Below are 24,708 nucleotides of genomic sequence, written 5' to 3'. Positions count from 1 at the left end.
TAAGTAGCCAAAATATCTCCACACTACTGACATCCTGTTATCCTGTATATCCATAACAGCTCTTTACATTTCAAGTTATTGTGACCATGGAGCCATTGGTTTCTGTACTGGCACTTGCAGTGTCCTTAGAGGGAGTGCTCAACTCTCCTTTTTATTCCGAAATAAAAGTAGGCAGGGTATTTAACTAACCCCACTGACTATTTTGGGAACAAAGCTATCCATTCCTAAATTATGTTTTGTGATTGGTTGGAAATACACTACTGGTCAAAAGTTCTAGCACACCTCCATTTTTCTAGTTGTTACTGAAATTTACATAGGGTAATGTCTCAGTGCTTCTGAAATGAAAGCATAGAACAAATAAACAATTAGAGATTAGAAACGAGGAATCCTTGAATCTTCTTTCTGAATCTAAATTATTGACTCATCCAGCAGCTGAACACACTTAAGTTCTTTCTACACCTGAAATCAAATATGGTCCAGAAAGTTTGTCCCGACACTGTTGCAGAAGTACCCATGAATGTGTTGCACTTGCAGGTTGCTTTGCTTTCACCTTCGGTCCAGTTCATCCCAAACCAGCTCCATGGGGTTTAGGTCATAAGACTGTGCTGGTCTCCCATCATGTGAGGCCACCGTCTGGTTCTGTTCTTCTAATGTTTTGGGTCATTATGTTGCTTTCGGATTAAACCCTGACCAACCAGTCTGTCTTCCTTTGTCACTTGTCCTTTTCTTCACCATTCTGATAGCAATGTACAGTAGCACTTCCTGCAGTACAGTATTGTCCTATTAATGCATCAGAAGGTGTGGTAGCATAGTTTTTTCCTACACCGCCTTTGTACAGACCAAGGGTTTGTAAGTCATCAACAAAGTTGGGGCGACTGTAGGAATTGTTTGCAGTAACTTTCATGTACTTCCGTCGCAGGAAAGCTGTAAATTAACCAATTTCTTAATCCCTGAAAAAGGCCTTTTTAAAAATGAAAATTACAGGGTTTTTCAGTTTTTGGTGACCTAAACTGTTTTTTACCTTGCACAGTTTACTGCTTACCTTTGTACCATTTAAGGTTATTCACTGGACTTGAACTGCATTTGAAATTTCAATAAAACTGGAAAAATGGGGGTGTCCTAAAACATTTGATCAGTAGTGTAGCTTTGGTTCTGTGATATGATTTGTTGTTAGTAAGTTGTCAATCATTGTCACTTATTAGTATATACCTACGCTTAGTTTCTAATATTCTTATTGGGAAAATGTTTCTATTGTGGTAAGTGCTTATGGCATTTATATCGTTTAGTTATAACGGAGAGCAGGAGGGAACAGAGGGGAGGTTCAATTCAGTGGAGTAACTAGGCTATGTCTATCACTGCTGACCAGGTATGGGACAATTCTGTGATACACAATTTGCTGTTGGGTGACTGAAAAGAGAAAGAAGAGATTCTGCCATTTTCCAATTGTTTCAGTGTAGCTGGAAATTTAACAGGCCTGTAGTGTATGTGTTCTAATGTGCACAGATATTTGCTTAAATCTTCTTTTCTGGGTACTTGACAATGTGACATCTCCTAAAATGTGCAAAGATTTGGTGCATAATGATGTGTCTGACATAAAATATTTGAATAATAAGCCAGGGATAACAGATGTAGCCTTGCTAGTGCTGTCATTATATTAGAGTAATTTAAACTTTATGATTGTAGGTAGAATTGAATACCAGTATCATTAATTATATATACATATGTATATTTTTTTAGTCCTGTTAGTAAAGGCCATTTAAACAGTTTTGCAACATGCATGAAGATCTCTGTCATCTCGTGCATTTTGCAGTGCTATGCTTAGTCTAGTAGAGGATACTGTCTGAATTAGTGCATTATCCCCAGCGTCCTGTCCTAGTTAGAACAGACAGATGACACATACATACACACACAAACACACGCAGCTGATATCTGTGACAGTGACAGTCTGTAGACTTATTTGTCTCCCCATAGTGTCTGCATTACCTGGACTCAATTGGCCTGAGTCTTAAAAACGTATACACAGGAATACTTGTAGTTGAAAGTTGAAATGGGATCCTTTAAAGTGTGTTAGTGTGGTAAACTGGACAAAGTTAATACAGGGTAACTGGTTAATGTAAAATGATTTACTTAGGATTTACTTAGGTCTTTTGCTTGTGGATTTTTGCTTTGATAGTGTAATGGGGGATATATAACAGACAAGACATGACATTTACTTAAAAGTCAAATAGTCTTTCTTTGTCAGCTCTACATGTACTCAAAACTTTTTTATCAAGTATATAATGTATTAAAGCTTTGTATGAAATTTGAACCTAAATAGAAGCAGATCCCATACACTTAGATATATTTAATTTGGTTATATAATTCCGTTTCAAAATAACTAACCCACTATTGACTCACTGCTTTTTGCAAGACCATGCAGTCAGACTACACATCCTACAGCAGCCATCAGCAGTGAAGAAAAGTGGGAGCCTTACTCTCTTCCTGGCACTGTGTACGCTTACCCTTACAAACAGACACAGACAGACACACACACACACACACACACACACAGATTTGAGCAGCAGGCTGGTTTGGCCCACTAAACAGTGACTTCATTGTACATTTTATGCCAAACAGATTGTAGCCCCCTCCCTCCCTCCAGTCTTCCTGTCAAACTGGAAAAACAGAGAGGGGCGTGGCCATGGCTTCACTGCTCTGAGTGTGTGTGAGAGGGAGAGAGTCAGACTGTTTTTACTGCTCTGTGGGTTCAAAGGTCTCCAGAAAAATGGACAGTGGAACAGAGAGCCGAAGTGGAGGAATCTGTGTGTGTGCGTGCGTGCGCGAGTGTGTGTGTGTTTGTTACGCGGCTGGTAGAACATTACTAAGGACAGGAGGTGGAGAATAAAGCTGTTAGTGCTGACTCAAGAGTTTGACCAAACCACACACACACACACACACACACAGCTCAGTAACAGAGCAGTGTGTTTTCCAAAGTATGGTGCTGGTACAAGCAGCAGTTTCTAATCTGTTAGTGTACTGTGTAGACAGGGTTGGCTTCCCTCTTCAAACCAACAGTATTAGTGGTAAAAACTTGAAATTACATGGTGTGTTCTTCCTACAAAGATGCTCTCAGCTGATTGCAGTCTAGTCAAGTCAAAATGCTGTAAAAGTCAATTTATACCATCTATAAAATCTGTAAAAAGGGTTAATAACAAAACATCATCCACCTTCAGAAAGCTGTCAGGGTCCAGTTGTAGTTGCAGTGGTTTTGTAGCTTCAGAGAAGAGTGTGATTCAATGGGTGTGCAGGCTGAGCCGGCTGACATTCGTCTGTATGTAAACATGTAACATTCAGTGACACAGAGGACCAAAATATCAGAGAGTGACATATTAAATCACATACTGTCACCAGTTGTATTTTTGTTGAATTAATTATGATGGATTTATTATTTAGTGATTATCGACTTATGCTTTAATCTGTGCTCTTGACACAATACTTGTGTAGTTAAGCCCAGTTGGAGTGCGTTTAGATTCTTCCGTGTGATTCTACAGTGTAACATATTAACAAGTGAAATGGAATAGAGCTGCAAGGATTAGTCAATTTATGGAATAGACAGTTGATAGAAAATTGTGTCAACTATTTTGCTAATGGATTAATCGTTTTCAAGCAAAAATGCAATAAATCTGTAGATCCTTGGTTCTCAAATGGGAGATTTCGCCACTTCCTTGGTTTTCCATGATATTAAATTGAATATAATGGGGTTTTAACTCTTGGTTGGACAAAATAAGACATCTGATGATGTCACCTTGTGGTCTAGGATACTATGATAGCATTTTTCACCATTCTCTGATATTTTATAGACCAAATGGTTCATCAGTTAATTGAGAACATAAACAGCAGATTAATTGATAATGAAGATAATTTTTCACTGCAGCCCTAAAATGGAACATTTATACAGGTTATCATTTCAAGAGGGATTTGATTTGATTGCTTAAACATGGGTGTGCCTGGGGGGAGAACCCAAAGGATTTGGGATACCACCTGCTACAAAGTTGTAGAGGACTGTTGGTCTCCACTCACACCTCCGTCATCTGAGCTGTTGGATCAGAGAAAAGCGAGGAATTAATAAATTAAACTTCAACCACATTCTATAGAAATGCAAACAAAGTTTAGCCCTCCGATATCCAAACGCACCTCTCAGATTCATGATATTTTTCCTCCAGCTACAACAACCTACAAGCTTTGTATATGATGGGAGGGGTTAGCTGATCAAATCAAAGCAAGTGCAGGATGAGTAATCAAAAATATTTTTTAAGGCTTTACAGGCAGTAACTCTGAAAGAATGCCTTTTTGACCTAAATTTTTCATGTACTAAGTGATAACAACCGTTAGGGCATTTTATTACACCTGGTTCTTGAGTAGACAAATAGATTTCTAGTACAGTACTGTGAAAAATGAACCCTTTTCAGTTTGAAAATGTGTAACTTTTATATGTATACATTTTCTTTTAGTGACACAGATTTGATACTGTTTTTAGCTGCATCTGCAAAGGGGTAACATCCCCATATAACAAGGGCACTTCCCTGAGTAGTTTAAGCCAAAAGTAGTAGGAGTGCACTGAGTTTAACTGTAGGAGGAGAGAAACAGCAGCTGCTACACAAACACACACACACTCTATTTTCCTAAATGCTGTTTAGCTGACAGTCCGGCCTCAGTGGAACTTTGTGGCTTTCTGCTCAGCAGTGCTCCAAATACAAAGTGCTCTCTCTGTCCCCCTCTCTCTCTCTCACTGTACATGTGCAGACTCAGTCCTTACCCTTTTAATTCATCCATTGTCACGTCTGTACAAATAACTTAATCAAAAAGTGTGAACACATGCTTTGATAGTGATTATTAGAGTAATAAGTAAGTGCACATCTGAAATCTTAGCATAATTCCACTGCCTTTTTTCAACATACTATAATTACTGTGTGAAGCTTCACTGTGAGGTTTTAAAACAGAGAAGATGGTGATGATGGACCTGCAGCTGCAAGTTAATTATTATAATATTAGCTAGCTAGCCATGTTACATACATTTGATTGACAATTTAAAAAAAAAAAATGTTGGTGGAATTGCTGGGCAATCCCACTCTATGTTCTTCTTCTAAACTCAAAAATTATTTTCTTTATTATTGGTGAGTGTGCTGTTGCCCAGCTATACAGCGTCATGAAAAGGTATAGGCAGCCCTGGTCAAAATTTCTGTTGCTAGGAATACTGTAAAAATGAATAGAAGATGAACTGATCTCAAAAGACATAAAGTTAAAGATAAGACATTTTATTCAACATATTGAGCAAGATTAGTTTATTATTTTTGTTAAATACAATTTTAGAGTGAAAAAAAGGAAAGGAGCACCATACAAAAGTTTGGGCATCCTAAGAGATCTGAGCTCTCAGATAACTTTTACCAAGGTCTCAGACCTTGATTAGCTTGTTAAAGCTATGGCTTGCCCAAGGTCATCGTTAGGAAAGGCAGAGTGATGCTAATTTAAAAGCTTTATAAATAGTCTGACTCCTCAAACCTTGTCCCAACAATCAGTATCCATAGGGTCCTCTAAACAGATGCCTAGCTCTCTGAAAATTAAAATAACTGATGCCCACAAAGCAGGAGTAGGCTATAATAAGATAGCAGCATTTAACAGGAACGGTGGAGGTCAAGTTGAGGTCTGGAGGACCAAGAAAACTTTCAGAGAGAACTGCTTGTGGGATTGCTAGAAAGGCAAAACAAATCCTCTGTTTGACTGCAAAAGACCTTCAGGAAGATTTAGCAGACTCTGGAATGTTGGTGCACTGTTCTACTATGCAGCGACACCTGCACAAATATGACCTTCATGGAAGATTGATCAGAAGAATACCTTTCCTGCGTCCTCACCACAAAATTCAGCATCAGAAGTTTACAAATGAACTTCTAAATAAGCTTGATGCATTTTGAAAAAAAGACTTGGGCTGGTGAAGTTAAAATATAAATTATTGCCTGCAATGAGCAAAGGTATGTTTGGAGAAAAAGGGGTACAGAATTCCATGAAAAGAACACCACTTCAACTGGTAAGCACAGGGTTTGATCAATCATACTTTGGGCTTGTGTTGCAGCCAGATGCGTGGGGAACATTCCACTGGTAGAGGGAAGAATGGATTCAATTAAATACCAGCAAATTCTGGGAGCAAACATCACATTGTCTGTAAGCATCCGTAATTCTTTCTACACACTTCATTGTAGTAAAATCATTCAAACGTCAAAATGTTAAGCTCAATGAGGACATTAACGGGTCTACTTTTAATATTCATACCTTTCATACTGTCCAAAATATTTTATGTTTTTGGAAATTTTTATCATTGAAATGAATGGACAGAATGTTCAGAACTCTCACTTTTTCATGCATTTTTCAACTCCATATGCTCATTCATACTTTCAGCTAGAAACATCAAAATGTCCAGCAAATTTTATACATTCTACGTATTATTCGACTTTTAAAGGGGCAATGTGTAAGACTGGCCAACTGTCGAGTTTATACACTGAACGGATAGGGGAAAGCATCTTACCAGAAATTTGGGGCGTCCACCCACTATAGTAAGAAACAAATAAATGCACTCTTTGCTCCCTCCTCTCACCCCTCCCTTTCCCAAGTGCCATAGTCAGACTGGCCATCGGGCATACCGTGACAAATCCTGAGTGGCCGCCACATTGGTGGTCCGGTGGACCCTCAGAAATAGTGGAGGCAGGAGTAGAGGACGAGCCAAAAGATGTTGAGGAACACGAGGGAGAGGGAGAGCAGCTAGAGCAGCATCAGAAGCTGAGTTTGAGGAGAGAGTGAATGTTGTTGAAAGAGGACGTCTGCAACATCGGTTCATAGCTTTCAGTTACTACTTCTTCATCCTCCCATGTTGGACTGAAGGCAGCCTGGATGCTACAGTTACTCACTATCACCTCTTGAGGTACAAAGTGATATTACGAGACAGAGCAGGCCAGGGCTAGCTGGTCACCATGCTAACTTCAGTGGATACCTCTGCAACACAATACATGGACGTCTTTGACATAAAGTTTTGTTAACACTGTTATTTCTTTTCATTCTGTTGATAATCTTCATTATTTTTTCAATGTTTTAAACTAAAATATTTACATATTGCCCCTTTAAATCCTATTCATACTTTTCAAAATATTCTAGTTAGTTGAAGCTTAGTAATAATGGAAGTGAATAAGAGAATCCTTCAAACCCACTTATCTTCAGCTTCTTTCTACTCATTTAAGCATTCACACAGAAACTGCATTCAAATGGTCACACCATTTGGGACTTTCACACATTAATTCACATTGTTCATATCTTTCATACTTTTTATATAATCACAGCTCAAGTTTCATGAAGCTTTCAGGCCTTTCCAGATTTTCAGATTTCCAGATTGGAATGTTCACACAGTCAGGTGAAGCTGTTAAACTCTACTTGAAATTCATCTTTAATTTTTTCTCGATCCTACAATTTTTACTCTTATACGTCATTTTTTCTTCATAACGTAGAAAAATTTGTCCTCTTTCACACTGCATAATTATCGTAGCAAACAAACTTACTCATTTTGCACTATGAGCTTAAAAGTGACAGGAGAACCATCCAACTGCAACATAGGCAAAAAGGGACTTTTCTAGCTTGCTCTTTTTCCCCACATTTTTCACAACATGGACACATTTTTTCCATCAGCATGTTCAGTAGAGTGTTCTCTCTTCATGGAATTTCAGTTTTTGAGTTATAGGCCCGAGTTAAAGAGGTGTGTCTCAGCTCAGCAACTAAGCATTTAGCATCACCATGGCAACCTTTAGTGGCAGGTGGAAACACACAACTGATATAGATGAGCCAATTAGACTGCTTCACTGATCTCTGTGAAACTCCTGCTAAATACTGAATCTACAATACATACTACATTGGTGTGAGAGCTAAATGTCATTATAATACACTGTTTTCTCTGTTATTTTAAGTGTATAATTTTTGCTTTGTAAATGAGAATTAAATTCAGTTAGGTTTATTTTACTGTTGGTATATAGTTCCGGTATACTGTGGTTGCATTACTTTGACATTTTGGTAAAGTGTGCCTCCTAGCGTTTAAATCTGGAAGTCAGATTTAAAAAGCTTTAGCCCCCAATCAGACAGAGCGCTTTTTGCAGGTTTCAAAATGTGAGGGACACAACAATGCCTTTTTGTTGAAGCCTACGATTTTAAAAAAGAGCAGTGCATTGTTTTTTTTGTTTTTTTTGTTTGTTTGTTTGTTTTTGTTTGTTTTCTTTTAAATTATTGTCGCTATGCAACCACCAAATCACCTGTCCTTAGCCTAACTGATATTTTGTTGTGAAGTAAACTCAAAGATCTGTATGTGTAATTTAAATATATAGGCTAAAAGACGGAGGGCACTCGCTCCTGCTCTGATTGAGGGTGAGAGGCTGTTCCCTGCAGACACATGAGACCCTTTTACCACCACAGAAGGCCCGCCTCTCATTTCGTCCGATTGGACAATGACAAAAGAAAACGCAAATGACTTTGGCCGCTTTACTGCTCTGAGTTGAAGTTTTTTTAACTTCAGGCATTCAGAGTGCTCCTGCAAAAATGCGAGGCAGCGTGCAAATCTCTTACTGCCCATGGAAAATAACTGGAAAAAGACCCCTCTCACTGCAAAAACTGTATCCTGTCTTATCGGGGCCATAGTCAGCAGTTATTAAAGGAAGGAGGTTGCCTTGCTGTTAGTATGGCCTAATACATCCTTTTTGACAGCTCAAACTGGTCCTGACAAAGATAGAAGTAAGAGTACAAACACACACACACACACACACACACACACACACACACACACACACACACACACACACACAGACACACACACACAAATCATCCACAGACCAACACCCCCCAAAAACAATATCCGAAGTTGCTCTGATGTGATAAATGTGATAAAAAAGTTCATAAATGACCATCACATTCCACCTAAACGTCCACTATGATTCAACTAACAGCCTGATTATGTTCACAATTTGTTGCTACCACCTGAAAATAAGGTATGAGCAAAAAAGGATATGAAATGTTGATTATTCAAAAATGTGTAACACAATTCAGAAATTCCAAAAAATGTTCAAAAATGAACTAACAAAAAATTGTAAAATAATGGTTTGATATCACAATAACATGTAAATCAGTTTCAGTTTGATTACTCTGTTAATTTAATGGTTTTATGTGAAGTACCAATATTAAATATTGGCGAGCCGTTTTTGACAATGTTAAAGCTAACTAGAGAATGCAGTTGAAGAAATTGCAGTGGGATTGCTGGCTCCTGGAAAGCTGACACTTAGCTGTTTTGTTGGCTACTAAAATGCTGAAGCTGAGCTGAATGGCTGGAAAAGCTGGGAATTTGTTTTTATGAATCTCCAGGCTATTTCTAGTCACCCTCTAAGCTCTTGTTACTGTGGGGTTTTTATTTAGAAAATCTACACATAGCCCAGAGGTCCCTGGTAAGATACTATATACTAGAGTACAGTATGTAGTATAGTATGAGGCTTTCATTGTGAAAATCGAGCTTACTCCAGAGCTTTCCTGGTAACCACTAGTTACCATCTTGGGGCTTTTATTTTGAAAATCTGACATACTCTATATTTGCCCATCTCTCTCTCTCTCTCTCTCTCTCTCTCTTCTCTCTCTCTCTCTCTCTCTCCCTGTGTGTGTGTGTGTGTGTGTGTATGTGTGTGTGTGTGTGTGTGTGTGTGTGTGTGTGTGTGTGTGTGTGTGTGTGTCAAACTTTTTTTTCAACACTGGACAACAACCTCTTCTAAAATTAACTTTGGACATAGTGTCACATCTACACAGTGTCAGAAATGGACAATTTGACTGGCCAGCCATTCCTCAGTCACCCTGTACAGTACATCATCATAACTGAAAAAAATCTCTTAACATACACAAGACATACAACATCTACAAATGTTCATCATTCATCATTTCAGTCCCTGAGCAACAATATAAGTATCAGTTTTTAAAGAATAATGACATCAGAAACTCTCCTGCAGTTTTTTCCCTCTCGCTTCAGCCTCACCATCTCCATGGCAACATGCAGTATCCCTGACAGGAAGGGTGTTTTAAGTCTTTAACAAGCCATCTGTCTTTGTTTCCGTATATGTGAATGTGTTGTATTCACAGTAGGGCTTCAACAAATAGCCCTCAATCAGAGAAACAGTCCTAGGAAAAGGTTGAAGACAATAATTATGCTAAGCTATTATCCATAATGTTTTTTATTTAGTCGATCATATCTGTATCATTATTTTAAAGCACAAAAGAAATCCCATTTACTGTCGAAAGGGCTCTCTTTATCCTCAGCTGTTGTTGGTCAACTTGTTCTGTCCTGGTGGACGACGCCATTAAAGTTTATTCAGAATGGCTAAAGATTAGTTTCACACCATGGCTGCTTACTGTCATACACTGAATTCAGCAGCAGTGGCAGGGAGTGTCATACTTCGCTGGCATATGTTTTACCTTTACCATTGGCTGATTGAAATAAACAGCATCCAACCTTCCACAACTCATCATCTTTGCAGCACTATGCATTTTGTTTCACTTAGTAGACATGCCAAAAGTTCAATTTTTTTATACTTTTACTAGATTTAGTGTGTAGTTAGTTGCTGAAACTGAAATATACTGGATGTGTAGTTGGTGATTAGGTAATCTTTCTGATTTCTGACAAAGTTCTATTTTGTTTTTTGCTACAAATTAAGACAAAGTTATCTACTCTTCAAAATATAGGATATATCTTACATTTACTGGCTCTTGCAACAAATTAAGCGTGTCTGTACATCTGAAAAACAAGTTAAGATATGACTGTGGCTCAGGGAGCAGAGCTGGTCATTCACCTATCGAAAAGTTAATGGTTCGATCCCTGGCTCCTCCAGTCTGCATGTTGAAGTGTCCTTGGGCAATATACTGAACCCAAAATTGCCCCTGATGTCTGTGCCGTCAGTATGTATGAGTGTGTTTTCTGAATGGGATCTATGAAGGGATGAATGTAGTGTAAAATGCTTTGAGTAGTCGATAAGATTAAAAAAAAAAAAAACGCTATGTAAGTACAGTCCATAATTTTATGTCTATAAATATTTACCAGATGGCCAGTTCTTTTTTTTTTTTTTTTTTTTTTTTAAATTTGGATGCTGGACTTCATGTAGAGTTTGTTTACTTTTAATGTCCTTGAATACTATGAAGTATCTAAAATCGTATTTCACTTTTATTGTACTGCTTACTCTGGTATCCATCCCTAAGTTGTGTCACAATTCATTGGCAGCATCCTTCGAAGCTGCATTTGAAGACAGATTGCGTGACAGAGATACGACAAGGCTGTCCCATTTCAAAGGCTCCTTCAAATACGGCCGAGAAATGTGGCCTTCTTTTCCCAGCGTTCTTTTCTCAGGTGGCCTATCCCGAGATTCATTCACCGGCTGAGGAAAATTGTCCTCCGTAGACCAGAATGTCTCATTTCGGTTCAGCCTTTGTGGTCTACAATGGCCTTTGTAGACCATGTCCTTCAAAGGATGCAGTCCCTGAATTGAGACACAGTGATAGTGAATATCTGTGGACTTGATTCTGTGCTCATATTCCATTTGTCTCCAGTCTGATGAAAATTGACCAATAGGTGGTCATGGTGACCATGTTGTCTTGGTAACACCTTTTCTGTGTGTGTCATGTCAAACAGGCCTACGGTGAGCCAGAATAGATCACAGTGGTGGTAGCAGAAATAGACTTACAGGCGTATACATGTGGGTTATTTTCTGCCAGTGTAAAGCTAAACATAGTTACCACGGGCTTTATGAGGCTCTGTTTAAGGTCTATTTATATCACTGTTAAAGCTGGGCGAGGCTGGGAAACTAGAACACTGCAGCAGGACTAGAGACAGAGAGAGAGAGAGAGACAAATGGGAAGGTGAAATTAAAGACTAATTTTGTCTAGAAAAACACTTTGTAAGTACAGTCCGTAATTTGTGTCTATAAATAATGGCAGATGGCCAGTTTTTTGTTTTGTTTTTTTGAACTTGGATTCTGGACTTCATGTAGAGTTTGGTTACTTTTAATGTCCTTGAATACTATTAAATATCTAAAATCGTTTTAAATGTGAAGGTACTTTAAAAGCAGCACTAGTTTTTTGATATTGTGTTGTCAAATTTATATGATATGATGACATAAACCATGAGATGATATACATTTGTTAGTCAGGGATTTTATTGTGCTGTTTACTGTGGTATCCATACCTTAAATATCTCTGACTGTATTAGGCTATATACTGCAAATTATTGAGCATGAATGCTTTATTGCCGTATTAAAAATCTATATGTGAAAGTGGTGATGTACATTGATCTGAGTAGTTTGTAATATAAAAATAATATACTGTATACTGTGATAGAAGGTTTTATCTATATTGCCCACCCCTAAATCTCTATAACTAAATGACATGCTTGAATCATATTTCAATCATAGTGAATCACACATAAACTGTGTCACAATTCAGGGGCCGCATCCTTCGAAGGCTGCATTTCGAAGACCAATTGCGTCATAGTGATACAACAAGGCTGTCCTATTTTAAAGGCTCCTTCAAATACGAGAAATGTGGCTCTGTTTCCTGCTGAGTCTCAGCCTCCCTCTCTCTCTGACTCCTATAGCTCTGCATTGTGAGGAGATAATCAGGTTGCACTGATGCCTTGCCTTAATGTGTTTCATTTCTATATGACTGGTTCCCCTTAATGTCATTTGGACAGTAGATGGTTCTGTCTTAAGAAAAAGATGTATCCTTAGAGGCAAACATGATTGATGCATTCACCTCTGAATTTTGAGTCCATACATTTGTGTAAATATCTTTAACTAGATGGATAAACCTTTATTTTGTTTTCTGTGGTTATATTTGCTAACTGAGATGATTGAGAGGGTGAATAATTCAAACTGATATTTTCCAAATTTAGATTTTTTTTTTTCTTCAGAAGTTAGTCTTAATACACACTTTCTCTGGAGGACAGGAAGTTCCCTCTCTCTTACTTCTCCCTCTTGCACAAAGAAGTTCATTTTTGTCAACAACTACTACTACGTATCAACCAATCATTAGAATGCAAACAGATCACTGACCTGATCCACTGCAGGAACAATGTCCTACTATGCAAATGTATACATTATTTGTGAAATATTAATGCTACCACTAACTAGAACTTAAAATATGAGCATTGAAGCATTTCAAAATGGAAAAACATCACTAAAAACTAGGGATGCATTGTTCCCATATCGGTCTGATATAGCTGGACCAGTTGCATAGGGCTGATCTATTCAATTCAATTCTACGTTATTCTATGTTTATGTCTACGTTGGTGTACTACATCATGTGTCAGCAATGTGACGATAGACCCGTACATTTTCCTAGAACGAGAGCTAATATAGCATGGAGGGAGCTAAAAACAAAGGCTCAACAGTTTGGAGGAATTTCATGCTTGCTGCGCCAACCTGTTCTATGGCTACTTGCAGACAGATACTGCATCGGATCAGTACTCGGTTATCAGCTAATACCCGAAGTCCAGGTATTAGTACTGGTATCGGGACTGAAATATTTGGATTGATGGGCCCTTACTATGAACAGTGGTGGTGTTTGGCTCAGTATTTAATTTTGATGATTCGTCTGTGATGCATCACCTTGGAGACTCTCCAAAAATCCCCTTGAACCATGTGCACAAACACAAATACAGACACACAGCAGAAAAGCTGAGTGTGCTACTAGTGTGGTGACTGTGGTTTCCTCTTCCTCATTCTTTCTTCTGTCAGTGTGGAGTATATTGCTACTTTATGTGTGTCTGAGAGGTGAAGATGTAAAATAGATAGATTCTTTCAGTTTTTCACCCTGTGTGACCTAGTGTGGGACACAAAAGCACGTCTTTTCAAGGCTGATGGTTTCCCTGTGTACTGTATGTATGTTTTTTTTGTTCCATAGTGAACACCAGCTGTGCTGGTGTTCACTATGGAACTATGGAGCTGTATTCATATCACTGCAGTTTTTGCTCTGCACTTCTCTAATGTAGTTAAAGAAGAATAACTAGATGAGAATTATTCTAGATGAGAATTCTAGAATTACTCATCTAGAATTACTAGATGATGAGACATTTATAGCTTTTTTTTTTATCAGAAAAGTGATCAGAACCTGATTTTATAGATCAGAATCAAAGATTATGTTTGTCTGTGTTTAAAAGCCTTTCACCAGTGATTGCTACCAGTTGCACAACAGAAACCCTGCTGCGTCTTTCCACTGATACTGCTACTGAGTACGACAAGCAGCACAGCAGGGTCTAAACCTGTTTTTTCTATTGGACTAGGTGTGCATTTTTAAAATACCACATTATGATACCTCATAATACAGTTTCACATTGTACGTGATGGTAGATTATCTTTATTACTGTTGTTAATATATTTTGACTGTTAATATTCTAAAAAAAAAAAAAATTACAATTTGCGTTGGAGTGGTGATAGCCTAAAGAATTGTGACTGGAAGGTCACCTATTCGATCATCACACTCGCAGAATAAATCTGGGTGGGGAAAGTGAAAGAGCAGCACTTGCCCCAACCTTATAATCACCACTGGGGTACTCTTTAGCAAGGCCCTGCACAGCCCAACTATAGTGGAGGCCTCTCAGTGGCCAACAGATCAGACTGTGGTTGTACTGGGCAGCTTGAATGTGTCTAGCTGTGTGTGGCGGGTGCATTCCCACAAAAGTGAATGTTGCTCTCAGTGAAACTTCCCTAAATAGGTGGCAGAGAGAAATCACAATTTTAATTCAGTCGTCTTAAAACAGAAACAAAAGAATATGTTAATTAAAATACCACATTGCGTGTTTTGCTGTATTGAACCACAGTTTAAGTGCTAAAGCAGAACAGACAGGGTCAGAACAGATGTTTACCTGGGCTTTGACCAGAATTACAGCCATTTTTATACAAATTCCTGCTTTGTCTTAGCATAAAAAGCAATTGGACAAACTAACATAAATATAAATATAAGGATTATTTTTAATACTTGGATGAAAATCCTTTTCGGGCAATGACTGCCTAAAGTCTGGAACTAGTGGAAATCACTAAATGCTGAGTTTTCTCCCTTGAGATGCTTTGCCAGGCCTTTACCGCAGCTGCCCTCAATTGCTGCCGGTTTGTGGGTCTTTGTGCCCTCAGTTTTTTCTTCAGTAAGTAAAAAGCATGCTGAGTTGGGTTGAGATCAGGTGTCAGGTGTCACTGACTTGGCCATTGAAGAATATTCTTTCGCAGTATGTTTGGGGTCATTATCCATCTGCACTGTCAAGCAACGTCCCATCAGTTTTACAGCATTTGGCTGAATCTGAGCAGATAGTATAGCTCTATACACTTCAGCATTCATCCTGCAACTTCTATCAGCAGTCACATCATCAATAAACACCAGTGACCCAGTTCCACTGGAAGCCATACTGCCCATGCTATAACACTGGCTCCTTTGGTATGCTTTGGATCATGAGCTGTGCCTTTCCTTCTGAAAAAGAGTGACCATGTCGGAAAAATGGCTGTAATTCCTAAACGGTTGATGTAATATTTTTGTTAAACCCCTCGAATGAAAGCTGAACGTCTACAAATCAGCCACATCTTGATGGCTTGGTTTCAAATCCATTGTGGTGGTTGAAGCACGGAGTGAACAGCATATTCTGATTTACCTCTCAGTCTGGACTAATTTAAACAGGTGTGTGTTTGAGAGTGTTTGATATCCTGTGTGTGTGTATATGTATGTGCTTGTGTCTCTCAGGATGAAGTGGACAGTCAGAACCCAGTATTAAGAGACAACCCTCAGCTCCATGAAGAAGTGAAGGGCTGGCTCAAAGACCAGAAGGTGCAGGAAATTTTCATGCAAGGTAAGCTTTGTATTATGCCCTTTATGTTGTCAAGTGCAAGTCTGTACCTTGTATCATTGTGTAAGAAGTTATGGCTGTTGTTTGTTAAAGAGCTTTTCTTGATGACTATTTGTTCATCATGTTGTCAGTTATCTCATTACTGTAAGTAGTGTATCTTACAATATTAGGAACCTACAGAAAAGCCGTATACTTCAGCAGTGGGAGCGTAACACAGTGATGACACGTTTTTCCTGTTGCTTCCAGGTCCCTATTCATTGAATGGCTACCGTGTGCGTGTGTATAGACAAGACTCAGCAACCCAGTGGTTCACTGGCATCATTACACACCACGACCTCTTCAGTCGAAACATGGTCGTTATGAATGACCAGGTACAGTCACACACATACAGTAATAGACTGCATAAAGGAAACTAACACAATGGATACAAAGAAGGCAATACGGTACTACTTGAGACCCTTAGTAGAGTTTGGCCGATGTGTTTTTATACTCAAACTAAACAGGATGACTAAAATTATTTTTTATGCCTTCTAAAGCACTCTGAGTAAAAATGTATCACCATCTGTGATGTGTATAGTTACAGGTGTTTTTTTTGTTGTCTATTGCAAATTTAGCAGCAAAGGCACTGTTTACTGTTTATACCAGACTGTAACAGTAAAATAGCAGAATGACTTCTTCAGTGAGTCCAGTTGTCAGCCCCAAACTTTTTGTTGTTCCTGCTCACTGGTGATTATTGAAGCTACTTGTGCTCTCCACTGCAGAGCAGCTGATCATTCAGAAGCTGGATTAACACACCTCTTCACTAAGATACTGAGCTGAAACTTTGGATAACATTAATGCAATAATATGTCTGTAGTGAACATTTAGAGGAAAATTTAGGTGGTCGACAGCCGACTTAAATCCTGCAATCATTATACCAGTATCCCTTGACTGTTATACTAATTTAGTTCATATATTCATAGTTTTTTTCCATCCAAGAAACAGCAACACAGCTAACATTACTGGCAGATAAATAATGTTACTGAAATGTGAAATGCTGCTAATTATGGATACTTTTGGGTGGTGGAGGATAATGTTTTACTAGTCAGGAGCTACACTGTGTGATTCCAAAGAAACATACAGGTCATTAAAAAACACTTTGAATGGGAAATGGACTGCATTTATATAGCGCTTTTCTAGTTTTACCAACCACTCAAAGCACTTTACACTACTGCCACATTCACCCATTAACATACACATTCGTACAGCGCTCTTTTCTATACAAACAGTGCTTTTTTTATATACACACACACACACACACACACACACACACACACACACACACACACACACCGATATATCGGGGGCAATTTGGGGTTCAGTAGCTTGCCCAAGGACACTTCAGTATGCGGACTGGAGGAGCTGGGGATCAAACCACCAACCTTCCGGTTAGTGGACAACCGGCGCTACCTCCTGATCCACAGCCGCATTAAAACACTAATTAGTTCATTTATAATAACTCTATTGGTTTTCAAAGGTTTTTGTTTAGTCCAAGTCTGTTTTTTTTCTTGCAGAAATTAGGTCTGAAATGAATATTTTGTCATAGTTTTGGTTGATGAAATTTACACTGGACAACGCTTGCATTACGTGTAATATACCTGGTTCACACATGGACAGTGTAAAATTAATCTGATATGTGCTCAGGTGCTAGAGCCTCAGAACGTGGATCCATCCATGGTTCAGATGACCTTTCTGGATGACGTGGTCCACTCTCTGCTAAAAGGAGAAAACATTGGTATCACCTCCAGACGAAGGTCTCGATCCAGCCAGAACAACAACACTGCCCATGTGAGTACATACACACACGACAGCATATGTAAACAACTGTCAAAAGCTTCCTAACATTAGCTGTCAGTGCTGCTGAAGAGGGTGAACACATTTTAAAATATACTGACCTATGTAACTGTATGCAAAATGCATAAATGTACAAAGCATGAAGAAATTAAATATGTTATGCATAAAATGGTCACAGTTAGCACATTAGGAAAGTGTACTGTAGCTTCATGTACAGTCAGCAGAGCTTGCATGATATGATACTGCGTGGAAGTAAGTTTAGGAAAGAAAACAAGGCCTTAAGTGCAAATTAAGCCTCAAATCAAGCAGAATTCCATATGCCATCAACAGTTCATGCAGGTGATGTCATTCTGTCATCAAAGCACCCTCAGACCTCTGTCTAGGAAGACAAATAACCAGCCTAGATACACACAAAGAATGGTGTAATGCCCATAAAGGAAGCCCAAAACAAAACAAAAAAAAAAAAAAAAAAAACAGGACAAGTAAGATTTTGGCCAGATGAGATGAATACATTATTGATGGTATCGATGCTGAAACAGGTGAACAGGTGATGGTCCCTTTACATTGCTATAGAAGAGGACAAAGACAACATGAACACATGGCCAGTTTGGTTAAAATCAAGACTTTTTAGGATTACATGTATTTAGGCCTGCACTTAATGATTATTTTCATTATTGATTAATCTGCAGATTTTTTTCTCGATTTTTTTAAAATGTCAGAAACTGTTAAGCCACTCTATGTATGCTCTGGCTGAAAGCAGTCAAAACACGGCCTTTGTTGCTGTGTTTCTGTCAATGCAGGTAGACTACTGCTTGTTTCGATTTGCCAACCAATCATTTAACCTCAGCATCGTCTACATTGCATCTGTCTATCTATTTGTTTTAGAGGCATTCTTCAACATAGCTTCTCAAAAGCTTCCTAAATCTTTTATCATGCAGAGTTCCAAACCAGGAGAAATTCTTTATATTTTCAATCTTTTTTGTTTCCTAAATCGAGCAATAACTGTGTTAGTCCCATGTCTGCTGTCTCATTTTCTGTTTTCTCTCTGTTTCTTAATGGAGATGACTTTAAAGTAAAATAAGTTCCTATGTACTTTTGATTTAGCTTTACATTAAAACTCCACACACATGGACATACACTGATTGCCAAGTGGCCCCTTTCATGTAGCAGCACTCTACAAGTTGGCAGATGTCAGCAGAACACTATTTAGAATTTGGCATTGTTTATTTAAAAAATGACAAAATATACTGTATATGAAAGGAGCTCATTGGTGAACCAGTCTGTTAAGCACTCAGCCAGTCATTTACAGTCCCGTAGTCATTAACAAAATCTCTCCTTGTCTCACATTTTCTTTATATTCATTTTATTTTGTTATTTTCTTTTGATTTTCTTTTTCTCGTTGTTAACACATTAAAGATGGCAGGAGGGAGACCCGGCGGGACCAATGGCAACACTCAGGTACCCCCAATCCCCCACCCACACCCACTTCACATCCTGCTCACGCCCACCCCACACCAACCCCCAAACCCTCCATACCCAAGTTTTATTAGTAGTAGTATAAGTTTTATTTTAAATGTTCAGTATCCCAGGCACCTGAAGATCCATTCATTGATTTTGTAAGCCCAATATGTTCCCAATGCACATCCCAAAATCTGAATACTTCCTCCCAGCTCAATGTTCATTTTCTGAAATGTAGCTGTGATTCAAAATATCAGTACTGAGCTGCAGGGAGATTTGAGGCGCCGTAAAAAAAAAAATTGGACAGCTTATTTTCAAACTCACAGACTGGCAAAAGAATTTCCATACTGGCACTTCCATGAACCATATAGCTATGAAGGAAGTTAACTGACTGAGGTATCACATCTTCACTAACTGAAGTACATCAGATTCATCTGCCATCTAGTAGTTACTGCATCCTCTGTCTCTGCTGCACCCCGGCAGTACAGCTTTCACAGTGGCAAAATGCTACATCACAGTTGGGTGTGGCCACAGGTACACAAACCACACCAGACCACGCCAGCTGTGATGACGGGTGTGGACAGAAGTGAATCAACCTATGGAGGTCAGTGCAGTGATAGTTTTACATAGTGTATAGTTCTTCTTTAACTCCAAGCCCTGAAATCAAGTCCAATTCATAATTCTGAGAAACAGTGACCTCGCTGCTGCTCATATTTTTGTGAGTGGGAGTTAACACCCCAAGGCCTATCCATCTGCTTCAGTAGCCCATTGCAAGATTAGCTCAGTGTGAAATGTTAGAATCACAAAGAGAGAAAGTGCTGCTCTGCCTTTCATAAATAACAAGGAAGGGAGTGGACTGATCAGGAACTCGCATCACTGCATCAGGTATGCTGGATTTTTTTGGAAGAGCCCATGATATATAACTTCCCTCCCCAGGTGCCTACTATGCATTCTTTTCCCAACTGTAATTCCCATCTGGGCATCAGTCACAGGCTCATTTAACAGGTCACCCTGCCATTTTCAGCAGCACGTTTGAAAATGACCGGCATGTCCTAGACAGTGTCAGGAGTCACAGGACAGTAATTAGACAGAGTGGCACACTGATCTGAGAAGGCTCCATTATAACCCTGCAGATGTTTTCCTCTACGTGTACTCAGAGCCTGGGCTAACTGTGTTCCTCCTTGTTATGCATCATCACAAAGCCTTGCATTACTTACATATTATTCTACCTTCACGAGGTTAACGGTAAAATAAGAAAAACAAAACACCAACTGCTGTGGGTGACTTGGCCAAGATTTGTACTTGACCTATCTGAGCACATTAAAGTTCTCAGAGGATTTGAAGGCATACTTTGCCTGTATTCATAACAGAAGTAATGATATAAATAAGTTAGTGTTTCTGACTCATTTGGATTTAAAGATTAAAATATCTAGCAAGATCAGCATCAGTCAGTCCCTTTCGTTTTAACAAAGATCTATCTTCACAGCTAAAAGGATTGTGGCTTGTTTTCCTTTCCATGGAGCCGTCCTTCCACAGTCTGCCATAGCTACTCATACACCACTCCATTTACCTCACTCAGCTCCAACCCACACATCAGACAGCATCAGTGGAGACTATTTGCGAGGAGTTTGCTGTTTCTTAAAATACAGATTGGATGTTTAGCAAAATTCATTCCCTCCAAGTCATCTCATAATTAACATAACTATTGTCCTGTAAAGAACTGATGTGAAGATTTGAATATTTTTCTTGGTTTCATAATCTACAAATTTCTGTTTAGTCAAGCTGTCCAAACTTTTTCACTGTATGAGCTTAGAAAGCAAAAACATCATGGCCATTAGAAAATGTCAATAGAAAACTGTACTAGTGCAGCAGAAACCTAAACAAATGGGATATCGTGGTTGCACAAATCCTTGGTTGTAATCATCTCTATTGTAAAGGTGTAAAATGACACCAAAATTAATAGCATGGACAATTCTGTTACTTGGAGGCACTTTGTTTAAAAAATACTCCACTAAATGAAAAATGTTTTACTTAATGGCCTAAATAAATGTATTTAACCTACAAAATCTCTGCAGCACAGTTGAAAACCAACAACTCTTGAACTCTGGGACGATGTTCACATACCGTATACAGTAACATGACATAGGAACTCTTCTAAACAGATTACATTTAAAATTAGAAGTTTCTCGTTGCTCTGTCAGTCAAACACTGCAGTCAGAAAGTGTAAGGGCAGTGATGCATTTTTTGTTGTGTTGTCTCTGTACAACCAATTAGAAATGAAACCGTGACTAAAAGGATTAATTTTAACATTAGCATACATTTACTGTAGCGATGTAAAGAAAGTAATTGGAAAATTTACCGAAATCTTAGATTGTAATTTTTTTGCCTGGTCTCCAGCAGTGAAACACATGATCACTTCACTTGAGGTCAGGTGACTAACTTGGACAGTCAGTAACAATGTGCCTTTAAAAAAAAACCCAGGTGGCGGTTTTTGTAGCCTTCCCCAGATTTACGCCTTGACAAAATCCTGTCTCTGAGCTCTGCAGGCAGCTCATTAGACCACATGGCTTGGTTTTTGCTCTGATATGCATTTTCAGCCGTGAGACCTTATATACAGACAGGTGTGTGCCTTTCCAAATCTTGTCCAATCAATTTAATGTAACACAGGTGGACTCCAATCAAGGTGTAGAAAACATCTCACAGATGATCAAGAGAAATGGGAGGCACCTGAGCTAAATTTCAGTTGTCATAGCAAAGGGTCTGAATACTTATGTTGATGTAATATTTTAGTTTCTTCATAAATTTGCAATAATTTCTAAACTTCTGTTTTTGTTTTGTCATCATGGGGGATTAAGTGTAGATTGATGGGGGAAAAAATATGTCTTTGACTTTAACATAAGGCTACAGCATAACAAAATGTGAAAAGAATGAAAAGAGTGAAGGGGTGTGAATACTTTGTGAATGCACTGTATGTATAAAATTGGCTGCATGTCATACACTGTTCACCCAGGGATGTGAATATTCTCAAACCCCCTTAAAGTTGAAAGTCAGCACTTTCACCCAGAGTCATGTTTCGTTTCAAATCCAGCATGCAAAAGTAGAGTCAAAGCAATGAAAAACATATCACGGTACTAATACTTTCTGACTGTACAGTACATATCAAGTTTAAGTTTGTAGGTTTACTTGTTTCTTGTCACTCATTTTTGTATGTGGTAAAATTTCCAGTGTTCCTCTCTCATTTGATATTGATGAATGTTTGGGTCAATTCATACACAATTCAAATGTTATCAGATATTTATAATTTTCTGAATTCAGTAGCGTTGTAGCCCCTGTAGTAGAATGTTTAATAAGACAAACTGGTCAGAATTTGCACTTATCTGACCCATACTCTGGATTGGCTGTCTTTTCCCCTGCTTTGTGATTGAAAAGTAGTTAATACAAGCATGGTTAAATGGTCATCACTGTAGTATAGGTTTTTAAAGCACTTATTCTTTGGCTCAGATGTGGATGCAGTTGCTGGAAGACTGATATGTTAATATATCTGATATTATATATATAGATATATCTATATATCTATACATATAAATGAAAATCATTGTGTTGTATTGGAATACATTACATTAAAATGAATCTAAAATGTTTTGTTCATTGTCATTTACATACAACAGTTGGACAGAATATCTGAAACACATACCAATAAACACTCCGTAGCCAGTTTATTAGGAACACCTAAGCTAAAACTAACGCACTCTAATAGTCAACAGTCCTGCTGCAAGTCTTCCGTCATGAAGGTTCTAATTGTTGACAGGTGCTGATTCAACTGTATAATCATTTTGTAGGTTGTAATAGGTGGTGCTGTTGAATTGCTGTGGGTTATAACGAAGGATATTTCTGACATTTAGTCTACTGTCCTTAAAATAATATTAGAAATATCTCTTAGTATTGAGGTCCGGCAGTTGATGTCACAGCCTTTAACAGCAGAAGATTTGCTATTTAAGGTCTCTCTAGTGTGTTCATGCATTATTGCTGGCTATAATAAGATAAATATTACGTTTCTTTGCATTCCTTTCAATAAATATCACAGAGTTTCATGGATATCAGCAATTAATAGGCAGTGACGATGAAGACAGAGTAATATATAAGAAGGTGCCATGTTGTGCTCAATCATGGAGCCCTCAGAGTTCACAGGATTTTGCAATGATCATGTTATAAGTGAGGATACTTGAACAACTGGCATTTGGATTAGCGTTTGGCTGGAGTTATGTTCATAAAAAGCCTGCAGGAAGATGCAGTGTTTGTAGTGATGTTAGTCTTGTTAACTGATTAAGAAACAGCTTGTTGCTCTGAATAAACCTGAACTCCTGTCGATTTGGATGAGAGATGGACATGTCAGTAACCATTTGTTATATTTATGATTTCTTTATTTCTTTTTTCATTACCTCAGCACTGTAGAATGATTTTGTACCATCTTGTTAGATCCAGCTGTCACTAGAACTGAAGACTGAGCTTCTGTGAGGGTATTTTTTAGGCATATAAAAACAGAGGTGGTTCAGTATAGGTCTCATATACATGTAAATCCCTTAGTTTACCATTATATCTACAGGATCTAGCTCACTGTTATGTATGTTTCTTGTGCATTGCTTCCACCTTTAAAAATGGTGCTAGATGGTGACATTACTGCAGGACATCAATAATATGATACAAGTCACCAGCAGCACAAACTACATCGTCCAAATTTACACCACTCTAAAACAGTTTTAACACAAACTGACCATTAAACCTCCATGAAGGTTGGATTTTTTTGTAGGACTGTTGGATTAGTTTTAGATGGGAGGACCTAATAAACTGACAACGGGGTGTAGTTCAAATCCAATATAAACCCAGCGTAACTGTAAGATTCGCAAGGTTATTTAATTTACTGCAGTGTTGTTATGTTAAATTGAATTAGATTGTAGAGGTGTATCTAATAAACTGGTAACTGAGTGTAAACATTCATAGTAAAATTCGTGATTGTGGTCAGAATTTTTGTCTGCATGTTCTGACATATTACTTTTAAAAAAAAATTGTTATAGAGTCATTACACACGAGCCCAAGCCAACAGCCCCCGCCCCATCATGACCTCATCAGGCCCCAACCCAAAAGGTTCTCAGGGGATGCTGGCCTCTCAGCAGCACAGCCAATCACAGCAAGGCCAGCAACCAGTCAGCCAATCACAGCACTCACCCAGCGGCAGTGGACGGGAGCAAAGAGAGCAGCGTAACTCTCGCTCTTCCAGGAGGAAAGGATCAGACAGCAGTGTTCCAGAGGAAGACAAGGACAGGAGAGAGGAGACCACTGGGAGAGGTGAGAACAGTCACCATCAAACACTGCTGTAAAGTTGAGATCAAAAGATTCTGTGTACACAGTTAAGGGTATGTTGTGGCAGTACTGCCATTTTAGTGATTTCTACCGCTCTTCTTTTTCCATTACAGAACCGGAATGGAATTGATTGGAATGTGTACAGTTTT

The 24,708-nt window shown here is 38.5% G+C and overlaps 1 protein-coding gene across 11 annotated transcripts in view; it reads left to right on the top strand.

Moving 5' to 3' along the window:
• The window catches only part of jmjd1cb (jumonji domain containing 1Cb), a 192,062-nt gene that overhangs the window by 136,999 nt on the left and 30,355 nt on the right, over nt 1-24,708 (top strand). For all 11 annotated transcript variants that reach the window (XM_040134589.1, XM_040134593.1, XM_040134587.1 and 8 more), the window contains 5 exons: nt 15,808-15,913; nt 16,157-16,281; nt 17,594-17,737; nt 19,160-19,201; nt 24,274-24,544. In XM_040134589.1, the coding sequence (XP_039990523.1) occupies nt 15,808-15,913; nt 16,157-16,281; nt 17,594-17,737; nt 19,160-19,201; nt 24,274-24,544 (688 nt within the window). The remainder of the gene's footprint in view (nt 1-15,807; nt 15,914-16,156; nt 16,282-17,593; nt 17,738-19,159; nt 19,202-24,273; nt 24,545-24,708) is intronic.

The sequence above is a fragment of the Xiphias gladius genome, chromosome 9, assembly GCF_016859285.1.
Source record: "Xiphias gladius isolate SHS-SW01 ecotype Sanya breed wild chromosome 9, ASM1685928v1, whole genome shotgun sequence".
Classification (NCBI taxonomy): domain Eukaryota; kingdom Metazoa; phylum Chordata; class Actinopteri; order Istiophoriformes; family Xiphiidae; genus Xiphias; species Xiphias gladius.
This window is presented reverse-complemented; position numbering and strand designations above follow the sequence as displayed.